Source organism: Lutra lutra, chromosome 10, assembly GCF_902655055.1.
Source record: "Lutra lutra chromosome 10, mLutLut1.2, whole genome shotgun sequence".
Taxonomy (NCBI): Eukaryota; Metazoa; Chordata; class Mammalia; order Carnivora; family Mustelidae; genus Lutra; species Lutra lutra.
In genome coordinates this window covers 41,994,641-42,010,932 of record NC_062287.1, presented here as the reverse complement: position 1 = coordinate 42,010,932, position 16,292 = coordinate 41,994,641, and the positions used below count along the sequence as shown (strand labels likewise).

The 16,292-nt window shown below is 36.4% G+C and overlaps 1 protein-coding gene across 2 annotated transcripts in view; it reads right to left on the bottom strand.

The window, feature by feature from the left end:
- Positions 1 to 16,292, bottom strand: part of NOX4 (NADPH oxidase 4) — a 168,037-nt gene that overhangs the window by 88,191 nt on the left and 63,554 nt on the right. For both annotated transcript variants that reach the window (XM_047692755.1, XM_047692753.1), the window contains exons 10-12: positions 6,839 to 7,055; positions 3,891 to 4,055; positions 3,515 to 3,577 (exon numbers count right to left, since the gene is read on the bottom strand). In XM_047692755.1, the coding sequence (XP_047548711.1) occupies positions 3,515 to 3,577; positions 3,891 to 4,055; positions 6,839 to 7,055 (445 nt within the window). The remainder of the gene's footprint in view (positions 1 to 3,514; positions 3,578 to 3,890; positions 4,056 to 6,838; positions 7,056 to 16,292) is intronic.

Genomic DNA, 16,292 nt, shown 5'->3' with positions numbered 1-16,292 from the left:
CTGTTGGATGTCTTATCCTCGCCGCTCAAAAAATAAATAAATAAAATAAAAATAAAAAATAAATAAAACAAAAAATGTAATTGCAGAAGTGAAAGCAAAAATCCAAAATTAAAAGGAAACATTCTGAGATGATTAAAAATAACAAGAGTGTAGGTACCAAATACTGACCACCTCCATATACACCCTCTAGGCACAGAACCCATGAGTGACAGAGCTGGGACTGAACTGTCAAGTTCGTGCTCTTTGTGTGACTACTCACTGCCATTTTGCATCAAACATAATTGTTCTCCTTTTCCCAACTCTGGCTCCTACTTTTGGTTGCTCTTCCTCTGGTCTGTCCCCTTCCCCAACTTTTACCTTCCTCCCAACTCTGCCTGCCGCCCGCCACAGAGCTATCACAGCCCCTGCCCCAATCACCTTCTTGGGAAGCAAGTCAGGCCACCGGAGTCCTTATGTCCTACAAACCACTCTTTTCTGAATTTCTCCTTTTGCCCTGTGAAAGGACTTTAGGACAACCCAAAGACAATGGATCTAGAAGCCTCTTCTTGGCATGTGCCATAAGAGAAAAATTCTTAGATTTTCTGTTTTGAGAAACATAAAGATTTTTAGTGATAAAATATATGCTAAAAAGTAAACTATCTTCTCTGTGTGTACTGAAGCTGGCTGTTGAGAACATGGCAGTCCATTACACCATTCTCTCTACTTTTGCGTGTGTTGGGAAATATTTTTGTAAAAACAAAAAACAGGGGCGCCTGGCTGCCTTCGGCTCAGGTCATGATCTCAGGGTCCTGGGATCGAGCCCTGCATCGGGCTCTCTGCTCAGCATGGAGCCTGCTTCCTCCTCTCTCTCTACCTGCCTCTCTGCCTGCTTGTGATCTCTCTCTCTGTCAAATAAATAAATAAAATCTTTTTAAAAAAAAAAACAAAAAAAACCAAAAAACAAAAAACCCTCTCTTCTCTGTATTTAGCATTCAGCAGCTACCTTCCTTTTTTATTCCATATTCTCTATTTAATGCTATGGTGAAGAAATTATTTTCAAACTAAAGTCTCAAGTCGCACACCTTAAATATATACAGTTTTTCATTTTTCAATTACACCTCACTAAAGCTGGGAAAAAACAGAGCCTCACACAAGGAAAGATTAACTTCAGGAGTAAATTTCATATGACCCCAAGAGTAGTCCAAACTCTTTAAATTACTTAAGGACAAACATACATGCACACTTTCTCCCTGTTGCATTCTTCCCCTTGTTTTTAAAGTTACTAACTTCATGTTTATGGGATGCATGCAGTCAGAGAAATGGAAATGTATCTTACAACTACCAGAACCAAACACGGTGCTTCTGACGACAGTGGATGAGATTGTGTGAGAATGCCTTCATGATTCAGCGGAAACATCCCACAAGCAGCTTTGTTTGTCATATTTATTTGCCAAGAATCCTAAGGTCTCCTGGAACTAGGCAATATTAAACCACATTGTAGGGCGTGCATATCCTAGAGCAGTGAAGGGCATGATATGCCTACTTGGCTCCTGGTGATGGCTGGGTCCTGGACTCTGAGGTCCTGACTTTGAAGCCCATGAGGGCAACTAAGTTTTCACTGTTCCTCATAACAACACATTTCCCCTTTCACTCTAGCTAGCTGCCCACATGGCTTCAGCTGAAAGGGTGTCTGGACAATACTCATCTATCTTCAGATTGAAGAAACAATGGTAAGTTAATTTCTTCCTCAAGGTAAGTCAGTGCGGCCATCTTTCTTGATAAAATGGAATGCTGTCGATCATTTCACTAGATGTTAAACCACCTTTCCTTAACCGCTATAAATAAGTTTGCTACCTATAAACAGAATGTAAAATTTGAACAAATTGAAGCAAAAATATATTTTTCCTTTAAAGAAATGCTGTTGAACAAATCATGTCTGTTTTTTTTTTTCCAACCACTTGACACTTCCTTCCTGTTTCTTTTATCCCTTAAATATAGATTTTTGGGGGCCTGTCTTCACAAGTACATGTTCTTGAGGGGCAAATTCACAATGAAAATAAAAATCATAATAATTGTTAGCATATATTTACATGTACCTTGCACCTTCTATGTTCCAGCCTTTGTTCTATATGCTTTACTTGTGGGAGTTCACTAAAACACATGACATACCTCGGAATAGATACTGTTTTTATCACAATATTACTCTGAGGAAACAAATGCACAGAAAGATGAAGTAACATGGCCAAGGTTTTTAAGTTTTCAACCTAACACATCAAATCTGAAAACAGTTGCTATTCTTGGAGCGCCTGTGTGGCACAGTCGGTTAAGTGTCCAACTCTTGTTTTGGCTCCATCTGTGATTTCGGGGTCATGAGCTTGAGCCCCACGTTGGGCTCCATGCTTATCACAGAGACTGCCCCTGTCTGCCCCTGCCTGGCCTCGCTCAAATAAATAAATCAATCTTGAAAAAAAAAAAAAAGTGGTTGCCATTCCCGGCATAGTCCCACCCCTACATTCCAGCACTTAAGCACCCAGTGATTTTTCTGTTCCCCCATCTGTTCAATTTTATTTGCATATCTTAAGCATATATTTAAACATGTGGGTCCTGTTCTTACTTTTGCTAGAAATTGGAAAAAAAAATCTCAAGTCTCCATCATCAATGGGAAATATTAAATAAATTACAGTATATCCTACTGTGAAATATTAGGCAGTCATTAAAAAAGAATGAAGCATATGCCAATATAGTAACATGGAAAGTTGTCCATGATATATTGCTGAGTGAAAAGAGCAAATTATAAACCAAATGATGTAGCAAATGAATGTCAAACATCTATATATGTCTAAGTACATAGGAAAATGTCTAGAAGAATATACGCCAAATTCTGGAGAAGAAAGAGAATTGAAAAGTAGGGGAAATGAGAAAAGGTAAATTGTTTACTTTTTAATAATAAGCTCACGCTATATTTATAATGCAAAAAAGAATGTTAAACAATGTCTGATAAGCTAAAAATATTTGGTGAAGCCATTATTTAGCTACATCTGTCCCCCACCCATTATTTATCCATTTTGCTTTTTCAATTTTATTCTCCTTTTCCTCCCTCACACACAGTCTGGGCACCAATTACAATGGGCTTTTTCTTTTCTAAACACTGCTTGGATTTTCTTACGCTCCCACCTCAACTCAGAGTACCCTCTTTGCCATTAAATTCTATCTCTCTAAAAAAAAAACATATATAATATATTTTGGTACAATTTCATAAAAGAAAAAATATAAATACCCAGAAAATTTTTTGCATTTTGAATCATTAGGTTTTAATACATTTTAATATTTTGCTTCCTGAATTGTAGTGTCCAAAAATAATAAAAAGCTACAATGTTTCTGAACAGATATTATTACTTTGTATAAAAAAATGCTTAAACATTTAGGATATTGTGATGACCTTGAATGATTTTTAGGATAAGGTAGAATATACACACGAAAGAAAAAGTTGCATGTCACTCTAAAAAATTTTAAGAATCAAAAACAAGTTTCTTACCATTGTGAGGGTAAATGGATGGTTTTCTAATGCAGACACACTGGGACAATGTAGAATAATATACTGAAAAACAACAAACATAATTTTTAAATGACCAAAAAGAAGTACAAGTATTCTAATGATGGCATGAATACTAATTTTTAAAAAATTATATAAAGATAGAGAATTTGGGGTGCCTAGGGGGCTAGTCAGTGAAGCACCTGACTCTTGATTTCAGCTCAGGTCATGATCTCAGGCTTGTGAGACCAAGCCCAGTGTCCAGCTCTGCACTGGGCCTGCTTAAGAGTCTCTCTCTCCCTCCGCCTCTGCCCCTTCCCCCTTTAAAAAAATTAAAATAAATACATACATATATAAAAGTTGCTGAACACTGACTCACCTGGCCAGGTCTTGCTTTAAAGTTTTCTTTAATCATTCGGATTTCCATGACATCTGAGGGATGACTTATGACCGAGATGATGGTAACTGGTTTATTGCTCCGGATACACCTGTAAAGTCTTTCAGCACAATATAGGCACAGGGGTCCAGAAATCCAAAGCCAAGTCTGATGGAGAATTTTTAAAATATACTTAAAAAAATTTGTGTTGTAGAAATATTTATAATCTGCTCAATTGTTAATTTCATACATTAAAATAATGGTATTATAATCTGTATTTTAAGTGATAAAATGCAAAGAAAAACCAGTAAAAAATAAGAAACAAACTGAGGGTTTTGGAGGGGAGGGGGATGGGGAGTTGCACCTGGTGGTGGGTATTATGGAGGGCAGGTATTGCATGGAGCATTGGGTGTGGTGCATAAACAATGAATTCTGGAACACTGAAAAGAAAAAAAATAAAATGAAAAAAAAAATTTTTTTAAAATGGGGTGCCTGGATGGTTCAGTGGGTTAAAACCTCTGCCTTTGGGGCGCCTGGGTGGCTCAGTCAGTTGAAGCCTTGCCTTCGGCTCGGGTCATGATTCCAGGGTCCTGGGATCGAGCCCCACATCGGGCTCTCTGCTCGGCAGGGAACCTGCTTCCTCCTCTCTCTCTCTCTCTCTCTCTCTCTGCCTGCCTCTCTGCCTACTTGTGATCTCTGTCAAATTAATAAAATCTTTAAAAAAGAAAACAACCTCTGCCTTTGGCTCCGGTCATGATCTCAGGGTCCTGGGATCAAGCCCCACATCAGGCTCTCTACTCAGTGAGGAGCCTGCTTCCCCCGCCCACCACCTGCCTCTCTGCCTACTTGTGATCTCTGTCAAATAAATATATAAAATATTTTTAAAAAATCAGATGCTCACTGCAACTTATTCAAACAAAACTAAATATAAAAATAAAATGTAATGTGACACATCAATAGGTATGTCTACTTTGTTTCAAATTTTTTCCTGTGCATACAGAATACATAATGAATGTATATAAAATATCTTCATCTAAAAAGAAGACAGGGAAGTTAAATGCTCAAATAAATCTGAAGACGGTTTTAGAAAAAAATGTGCCAGTACAATATTTGTTAAAAAAAAAAAAAGTCCTTGATATATGTATGATTGTTTTTATTTTAAGGTATTAAAATGTTTTCATTTCCAAGAGTAACTGGAATTCTTCAAAATATCAGGTAAGGTTTTTTTTAGTTTTTTCTTTTTTTTTACATCTATCTATTTATTTACTTTTTACTTGAGTGTAGTTGACCCAATGTTACATTAGTTTCAGGTGTACAACTTAGTGATTTGACAAGTTTATACATTATCCTATGTTCACTAAAGTATGGTTACCATCTGTCCTATTACATAACTATTACAATATCATTGACTGTTTTTCTTATGCTATACCTTTTACTCAACCTTGGCTATTTTTAATGCACATAATATACGTGCATAATGTACACATACATAATGCATATACAATATAAAATATGTATAAGAATTATTTTAAAATATAGGATATCCTAAGCATGTTGCTTACAACTTACTTTTATATAATAAAAATAATATGCACAGAAGGAATTATATAGAATTTGGAAAGTGTGACGATTTTGCATGCATGCCGGATGGATAGCCCCGATCCCAGGATAACCCACTGCATATGCTCAGAAGTACAGAAGCCTGTCCTGTGTGACCAACCCTTTTCCTAGAACTGCACACCATCTTTCCCCCATCACTGAGGGGCCTCTGACCCAAACTTATTTTAACGGTTACTTTTTAAAACCTTGTTTACATAGCTATTTCAGATCTTTCTCCTTTCACACAGGTGGATCATGCCTCTTCCTGATATTTAGCTAGTTGCTCTGTGGGTAGTAGGCATCTCAAGACAAGCCCTGTAATGCAGCAGGCTTGCACCTTTGGGACAGGCACTTACCCTTCGAGCATTAAGTTGCACATAAGTAAAACGAAGTCAACACCTGTCCTGCCTAACAGAGAGCACTGTGTGAAGCCAAGAAATCTGTGAAATTGTGAAGTCTATGAGAAACCTAGAGGATTATTATTACAAATAAACACAAGACTAACATATTCATTCCAAAGTCATCTACAAATTCAATCTACTTTTGGACTCTTCTTTCTTCCCTTCTGAAAAGAGACATTTGACATCACTGTCCCATAGGCAAAGAGTGTTAATTTCCACATGGGCGGTTCCCATACCCACATGGGAAGATTAGGGCCCTTATGGAACCACTTGCTGGGTATTTGAGCAAGAAGTTTTCCAAGAGCAAGCATTTTAGTCAAAGACCTAGTTTTGGACTCTACTTCTGCCTATATTAGGTTGTAGAGTTTGCTCAAGGTATTTTATTTATTTAAGTCACAATTTCTTCATCAGAAAATTAAGGATGATAGTAATTGCTTCAATGGGCTATTGTGAATATTAAAAGAAATTATGCATGCAATACATTTTAGTACAGTACCTAGCAGATGATACCATGCATTCAATAAATTGATTTTATGATTTATCATTTATTATATACATAATATCATACCATAATATTATGCTACACCATAATAATAATTACAATTAGTATTAGTTCTTTTGCTATTGCTTTTATTACTCAACCTACTTTTCTCTTGGATAGGGAAAATATCTTTGTCACTTCTCTTTTGGCAAGCACCAGTGCCACAGAATGCAAAGATTGTATGGCCATTTAAGGAGGAATTTTCTATATTCTGTAATATCATAGGTCTTTTTCCTTGAGCTACCAGCTGCCTTTAATGGAAAAATAGGTGCTATCTCACAGTTGAAACATCCTGAAATGTTTTATAATTCCTTTATAAACCTTCAAAATGTGTTTAAATACAATGCTGATCAATAATTATGAAAATATGGACTTTGAGGAGACCATCAAAGATATAAAATTAATCTGACCTGTGGAAAATTAGCTTGAAATCTGGGCTCTTCCATACAAATGTTCACAGATCTGTTTTTGGTAAGTTCATCTGGTTTTGAAAGTCCTCCAGAGAAAGAGTCATGAAAATGTTCCAAGCTGTGGTCTGGTAAGTGAACATTCTGGTACCGGGTTCCATTAGGATTGACGCAGCCAGGAGGGTGGGTATCTAAATTAGCTTGATACTTCAGCAACCCTCTGAAATTAAATTAAGGGGAAAAAAGGAAGATGAAAATGAAATTGAAATAAGAAGACACAGTGTGAGAAAACAGCCTCTTTTTTTTTTTATTAACTTTCCATAGTATTTATCTGAAAAGTGCTTTTCATATATCTTACTTAGGAGCAATTGAGAAATCCTACAGCTTTTAATGAATTCTTTACTATGGGACTAAACAAAGAGTCTTAGCCCTTAAACAAATACTACAAATTCATGGTAGGGAAGAACATATCAATCTTTCCAATTATGCTTGAATTTCACAGCCTTTATTTCAACTCTATTGGGCATGCATACAATTATATGCTACTTTTCACTTCAATATATACTATAATAATGAGTACTTTTGCTGTATCTTCAAACACAAATGGGAAAGTATAGGGATCATATTTGATTTGACTGAGACTGGATAAAATAGGCATTGCTGATTTACAGAGATGTTTTATACAAACATAGTAAGAGGAACTGGAAGCTTGCAATTCCTTTGGTCTGAAAATAATTAATATGCAGCAATTAGACCCTACACATGTGTACTTTTCAATTTCTCCTTAACCAAGACCACATAAAAGACTCTAATTAATCAGGCAGGAAAGCCAACAACCCTAAAATACCATTCTGATTGTTTCATATTCTGTGACCTAAGATCACCATTCAACTTTCTGTGTTTTGTGTTGTTATTAATGAAAAGTTAAGTAAGATCTACCTCATGGGGATAATGCATCAAGTGATAGATTGTGCAGAACATCAAAAAAGATTCCCACTGCAAATCTTGAAGAAAAATTAAGATTTTGAAAGCTTTGGAAATTTGACAGTGTGCTTTATTTTTATTTTAAAGATATTCAAATTTTAGCATCCAAAATTACTTTTCCTGGTTAGCTAAGAATGTATTTTTAAATTACTCTTCAAGTTACCAAATAATTAACTTTAGTATATTACAAAAAAATATATTTTAAGTATATCTCAGCTACGAGGATTTTATAAATGATTTTACAAATACAGTATTTTGAAACAACAAAAATTATAACATGAATAAAAAGACTGAAGAATATATAAAAATTAGAAAAGCAGTGACCAAGGCAGTCTTTGCTGGAATTCACTATCTACTCAACCTGACCATTCTCCTTTTGGTTATGTTCATTCTTTTCCTCTCTCTCTCTTTTTTTTTTAAGTATTTTATTTATTTATTTAAAGAGAGAGAGCAAGCAAGAGTACACAAGGAGGGACAGATGAAGAAGGAGAAGCAGACACCCCATTGAGCAGGGAACCCAAAGAGGGGCTCAACTCCAGAACCCCGGGATCATGACCCAAGCCAAAAGCAGATGCTTAAACAACTGAGCCACCCCCGGTGCCCTCTCTCTTCTTTTTATATTACTTTCTTCCTTATAACTAATCATAATGAGATTATACAGTATAACAAATACTATGTGCTCATTAGAGAGACGTTAGACTGCACACAGTATATATTATAGTATGTTTCTAAGTAGCAGGTTGTATTGTATAACATCAATGGCAGCCCACACACCCATTTTTTAAATCAATATTGTAGATATGGCCTGGGTGCAAAATAAATTAATGATTACTATAGAAATGTGAGCAAAGTACAGAACCCTTCATAGAATTCTAGTCATATAATACAGTCACTGTGGTATTATACTCAGAAAGCCTATGAATTTGATTCAGGTCCCATTACAAGTAAAGATTTACCCAAACTTGTTCCAATCCCAAGATGCTGACCATCCCAACACTGACAGGTGGGTAGGCCAAAAATCTCGGGCATTTATTCTACTGGCCTGAAATTAGACAAGCTTTGGAATAATGCACTTAGCACTATTCTAGGTGATTCTACAAAGTTCGATAGGAAGTCAAATCTGGTCCCTGAACATCAAATACTTAAAATCTAGTTTAGAAGACATCTTGGAAGATGCTGAATGGAGGTGAGACCACAGATACTGGGCTGGAGTATTTTAGTAAGACCTTAGTAATGTACAGTTGAACATCAGGTCCCCAAAGAGCAATTTATATACATTTCACATTATATGCACAACTGCGTGAAATAGGAGTTATTATTCCATTTTAAAAATTAAGAAACTATTTGAATAAATTAAATAACACCCCTGGGCCATGCAGCTAAGTGGCAGAGCCAATATTTGAACCCGGTTCTGACTCATATTCTATGCTCTTTCCCTGTCACTATACATCATGTTAGTTCATTGGATCCTTATAACGTATCTACAGAAAAGATAATGAGAGGAAAATTAATATTTAAGAAAGGATGTCAGGATTTTTTTAAGCATTTATTTCTGACTTAAACTTGAAAACAAAATAATCATACAGGGTAAGTGTTTTGATGCCCATTACACAGATGAGAGACTTAAGAGACTAACTAAATGGTCATCTAAGCATGGGATTCAGAAACCTCAACGCCCTCATTCCAAAAACCTGTATCATATAAAGTAAATCAGTTAGTTATAGAAGTCTACCTCAAGGAAAGAGATTCAAAATAACAAAAGCCTAGAAATAAAGTCAGATAACATGTGTGTGTGTGTGTGGGTGTGTATGTGTATTGAAGTGGGTTGCTTACCGTCAAGCAAAGGAATGCTATTTACTCTCCCTAAGTCTTAAGTGGTCAGGTGGCAGGACCCCATGTGCTAATAAGCCTCAGAATGACAAACATTGTTACTATGCAGTACAAATCTTCAGGCCAGCTCAGTCCAACATAGCATTGCTATTCTTGGTGTCTCAAAGGGTATGTAATATTCTAAAATCCCTTTTAGGGGTGCCTGGTATGTCTCAGTGATGTGGGCAACGAGGAAAATCAGCATTGTCTGGCATATAAACACCAAGCTGCATGTTCCGGAAACCTCAGTTGTATTTGGAAAGATCACATTAAGCTCTAAAGAAAGACATGCATATTATGTCTGTTGAAATAAATTTGATACTAGGGATTCAAAACAATCATAAACAATAAAACCACACATAAGATATAACTCAGTTTTAACAAATGTACTCACAGTGATGTGGAATAAAGAAATGATATCTAATATTTACCTATCAATACAAATATATTCATAACCTCTACTCTACATTTGTATTAAAAATTCTTCAGAATGAAATTATTATAATGGATACTGAATATAATGTTTTAAGAAATATTATATTCTAAAAATGCATATTCTAAAAATTCCAAGAAATTTTGTATTAGTACAAAAGGAATGAGAACTTCTATTTTTTTTATAACACAGTGAAAAAGCAAGTTATTGCCTTTTACTGGACTTGAAAAATAATGTGAAATTATTGGTTTAGTTAGACATATACTTCCTCCTTTTCCAAATTTATAACCAAACAGAGCTGTACAGTTTTGTTCCACACATACATTGGTCTTTAATCTCAGGATGTTGTCCATAGAAAGAATGGAGCAGTTGGGGAAGACCTAGTACAGGGGAAGGACTCTGTACTTTGGTCTCTGACCTGGCTGGTCACTGACTGACAGTGTGGTCTTGGGCAGATGAAAACTCCAAACATTCTCACTCATTCCAAGATGGGGCAACTGATCTTTACCACACAGGTTTGTTATAAATTTTATGGAAATAGGCAGTAAGGCATGTAGCACCTTACTGGTATGCCCAATACTTATCCTTTCAACGCGGAGTTCAGAATCTGCCAGTGTCCTTCCATGTAAATCCATCAACATCTCTGCCGTTTGTTTTGTTTTCATGAGCGATGTTTTTTTATTTGTTAATCATGGTCTGTCTATAGATCTTTTCTCTCTTATCCTTCTTTCTTTGATAGCATCAATTACAAAATGAGACCAAAAAAACCGTTTTCATAGGGTTTTAAGAAGAGGTAACATACACCATTTAGCTTGAGAGTAGCTTACAATAACATACAGCTCTCAAACTAAAAGGGATTTTTTTAAAGATTTATTCATTTTAGGGGGAGGGGCAAGGGAGATGGAGAAAATCTTAAGCAGACACCAGGCTGAGCAAGTGTGTGTCTCATGCATTTATATAACCCCCCCATGTCCACACTCACTGCCAAACCCTGTCAGCCTTCTAGCAAGTTTCTGGCACATGGTAGACCTTCAGTGCATTTCTAGTGAATTGATTTTAAAAGTAAATAATCACATAATTTGTTTGCATATGGCAAGGGCATAGAAGTTAAAATAAAGAGAACATTCTTGTGCATACCATTGTATTTTTCATGATTAAATGATAAATAATTCAAAAGGAAAAACAGGAAGGGAAAAAGATGTTCATGAATGGTAAACAAAGAGTCTTGCCAAGTTAAGATGGTGATGTAGCAGGGGTAGGGGAAGAAGAGAGACAACGTGGGAATAGGAATGCTAATTACTCACTTTTTTTAGTTGTATTATGTTCCAAAGGAGAGATTTTGAGAAATATATTTGGGATGTCTAGTGTTCTTCTATCATGAGAAAATAAAAAGATTTTATGGTATTTCTAAAGACATGGTTGTGAATGCTATTGTTTTGGTACTCATAGGATTTCAAGATGTCCTTTCAACACTCAGCAGAGTTCCAAAAAATAGTTCCTTTCTTTTTTGCCTTTTTTCCTCAAGAGGCATTATAGTTATACTACCCTGTTTTTAATGACAAAGTCATAGAAAATAACATAGTACACAGAATAAATCTCACTCAGTTACAACACAGAAATCATAAAAATATTTTATGGCAAAAATTAAATAGTACAGAATGCCATGTGTGCTGAAAGGAGAATCACAAAGTCATTCTTACTTGAATTGCATGTTAAAAATATCTAACAAATGCAGTGTCACTTATGTAACCTTTATGTTTGTGATTTTAATCCTTTTTTAAAGTAGAGAAAAAAAATCCTTGCCCCATGAGAAACCTATTTTTTTCCTAGTATTCTATAACACAAAATGTTTCTTTACAGAAAAAATAGAACAACCTGTTTCTGACTGTTCTTTTTACTTTGCTTCAATACCAAAAAAGAGCTTAAGAAAACACACCCAAATTCGTTATTTCAAAACCCACTGGAATTCACTAACTTCTGTGGAATCCACTAGAATGCACACTACTTAAGGTCAAGGATTCATCCTGTGTTTCAGCCATATTGCTGGTGCCCAGAACAGTGTCTATATGCTATAGCAAGTGTTCAATATATATTCACTCATGAATGGCTAGAAGTATACATACAACTTCTTGTTTGGATTGCTGTTGAAACACATGATTGAGGAGTCATTTGGCTTTAACAGACACAGAAGGGGGTTTGAACTTATAATCCAACTCCGAAAAACATGTCTATATTTTAGGAAATGGTATTTATTAATAAAGTAAACCATGTATACACATTCACTTTTGTAAGAAATACCATTAATTGGTCTGCAATTTACATCATCCTTCTCCACCCTCGAGTATTTCTAAGTTCACCCTGAGATCTCAGCCGTGCTCTGACCCTGATCCTATTCTAATCTCAGCAGACAAGTTATCAAGTGAGTTAAGTTGTCAACCTACTTGCTAACTGCATGTAGACATGGCATGCTTTCCTAAGCTAAGGATCCAGCATACATCAGGGAACCTCTAAGCATCTGAGTACGTATCAGATCAAAGCTATCACTGCCTACTTTGTCTGGTCTAGACAGGTGCTTGCCTCTTCATTCTTTCCTAGGCACTTGCTACTGATACCTGAGGAAACTCATATTCCACAGCTTGACTGGAGCACAGTCTAGCTCTTGAGGATGGTGTTGTCCAACATCAAGACTGGACAACACAGACAGCGCTAACATCGTGGGTATGTGACCTTTGCAGTTTCATGGAACCATGCTCTTAGAAAGACCCCATGATTGGTCCAACACTCTGTTGTCACCATCTTGAAATGCTTAATAATTTTTTAAAAAGATTCTGTTTATTTATTTATTTGACAGAGAGAGATCACAAGTAGGCAGAGAGGCAGGCAGAGAGAGGGGGAAGCAGGCTCCCTGCTGAGCAGAGAGCCCAATGTGGGGCTCGATCCCAGGACCCTGAGATCTCGACCTGAGCTGAAGGCAGAGGCTTAACCCACTGAGCCACCGAGGCGCCCCTAAATTTTTAATAATTTTTTATGAAAGGGCCTCACATTTTCATTTTACAGTGAGCCCTGCAAATTAAGTAGCCAGCCACAGACACTATGCAGCTTCCAAAACTAAACCTTGGAGCCTAAGAACACAGGATCAAGACCGGAACATTCCTTAAGTGCATAAAGTTAAATAGGTCATTTTACAAACTTTCCTCAGCTGAAAAAGTGAGATAGTTCATGTTCCTCTCTACTCCATGGGTATATAAAGTAAAGGACTTTGACCTCTTGGGAAGAAAAAATGTGTAAGCATCCGATATTTTTTAGTATATCCTTTGCTTTCAGGCCTCACTAAAATGGTGGTGGGAATAAAAGAATGATTTCACAGTTCAGAAAAACACTGTACTAAAGATATTTCTTAAACCTAGCCCTTATTCTTCTCCTTCCTCCTCAAATTTGTTAACCTTCACCCAGCCAGGACCACTTGTTATAATGAATAAGAGCCAGGAAGAAAAGTGAGATTAAAATTATGTGATAAAAGAGCGGGGGTGGGGTTATGGACATTGGGGAGGGTATGTGCTATGGTGAGTGGTGTGAAGTGTGTAAACCTGGCGATTCACACACCTGTACCCCTGGGGATAAAAACATATTATATGTTTATAAAAAATAAAATTAAAAAAAATTATGGGATAAAGTATTTGGTCTGAAACTCACTATTCTTATCCTCAAAGTAGGAAAGAAGTAAACTTACAATTTAGATTAAAAACTTGTGAACAAAAGCAGCTTCCAACACAAGTGAATTTATATACATGAAAATGCTCTGTATATCCTACATCTATCTACCCAGGCATATGGAATCCTTAAGGGAGAAAAACCCACATGACCTCAATACCTATCTCCACCTGCTTCCAAGATAAAATATCAGCAAAAGTACATAAATCATAAGAGCCTAGTCCAGAATTAATATACAGAAAAATCTTTTTTTTGCACAAAAACGAAAATCAATCCTATGCATGGGAAATTAGAAGTGGAGGGAAAAACACATCATAAAGACCATAGTTGCATAGAATATTATGTTATTAACATATGGGCAATACATAAATATTATGTGACAGAGATTTTAATTCCAGATAAGAAAGATTTAGACCTTTAGGAATTGTATTCACTCTATATATTCGGGTAAACAATTCAAAAGCCAAAAAGTGAAAGAAAACAAAGAGATGAAATTATTTTCTTCTGCAATCCAAAGAATTTTTAGCCACAGAATTACACAAAAATCCCCAACAAAATATGTGCCAATCTGCAAGATGACCAAAATAATCAAGTCTTAAAGACTAATTCCTCCGGTACAAGAATTGATATACTAGTTACCACAAGAACTTATGACCCAGAGAACACTGAACATGAGCAACGGTCCCCAAATGGGAATCCAATTACACTGAAACAAATACACAGATTATTTCTTATTATTATCTGCAATCTTTTGATTATTGGGGAAACCTGGAAGGGCCTAGAAGGACAACAAATTCCTAGCCAAAAACCAATTAATACAGCTCCACTTAATCCAGCACACACTCAATGGTGACTTGTGACAAGGATTCTGTTGATAAAGATGGGTAAGAAACATTCTTGCCCTCAAAAACAGTATAATTAACCTTGAATATATCACTGCTGTATTGTCTTCTCTCTTTCGTATGGGAACTCAAAGATCCATAATGCGGTAAGCAGAAGAGAGCACTAAATTCTACCATTCCACCACAACTCCAGCTGTAGCCCAACTTCTCCCTTTTATTTAAGATTTTACATAATGTATCTTATTCTGTACTCATGGATATACGGTATTTATGGGAATTACTCTCTTCCCTCAGGATACTTTCAAGGAGTATATATATATATATATATATATATATATATGTGTGTGTGTGTGTGTGTATATATAAGTTCTTTCTTTTTTTCTGTACAATTCCTATTCTCCTTAATCTATGTTGTGAGCAATGACAGGCAATGAGGCCTGGTAACAGATTTTGAAATATGTGGACCCCCTGTCTGCTGAACGAAGAGCCATATACACACACAGTGTAGCAAGAATACTGGTAAGAGTATCTCTTCCACTGTATTTTTATTAGCTCTAGTCTAGAATCTAGCTTTTTTTCATTGCTATTTTCAAGTCATCTGGAAGAATTCTGGATGTTAGTGTACCACATAGATATAATTATATTATTAGGGTTATTATAAAGTTGTATTTATTATGTACCATAACAAGGTTGAACGTTGTAAGAAACATTTATAAAACACAGAATTTTTTTTTTCATTTTCTTCTTACCGTCTTCTCGGAGGACTAAATTTCTTCAAAACCTTGAAATCTATGTAACTTGTAACAAAATTGAATTTCTTACTCAAAACCCACAAAATACACACTTAACACTCACCAACTTTTATAGATAAATTGGACAGTTACTCCAGAGTTTCACATGACATGAATATATTTCTTTCATAAGCAAAGTGCCTTCCAAGCCATGAATAAATAACTCATTAATTCAAGAAAAGATTAGAAATTAAATACATAGATTCTAGAGACAGACTGTGCGTCAATCCTTAGCCCTAGCAGGCCCTAACTAGGTGGTTTTAAATAGCCATTTAAAACCATTTATATTCAATCATTTAATTTAACCTTCTGTGCCTCATTTTCCCATTTGTAAAATGAGGTATATAAGAATAGTACTTACCGGAGGAGTCAAGATGGCGGAGAAGTAGCAGGCTGAGACTACTTCGGGTAGCGGGAGATCAGCTAAATAGCTTATCTAAAGATTGCAAACACCTACAAATCCAACGGGAGATTGAAGAGAAGAAGAACAGCAATTCCAGAAACAGAAAATCAACCACTTTCTGCAAGGTAGGACTGGCGGAGAAGCGAATCCAAAGCGACGGGAAGATAGACCGCGGGGGGAGGGGCCGGCTCCCGGCGAGCGGCGGAGCAACGGAGCAAAATCAGGACTTTTAAAAGTCTGTTCCGCTGAGGGACATCGCTCCAGAGGCTTAACTGGGGTGAAGCCCAGGCGGGGTAAGCGCGGCCTCAGGTCCCGCAGGGTCGCAGAAGGATCGGGGGTGTCTCAGTGTCGCAGAGCTTACCGGTATTAGAACGGGGAAGCCGGCTGCAGAGACAGAGCCGAGGAGTGACTCTCAGCTCGGGGT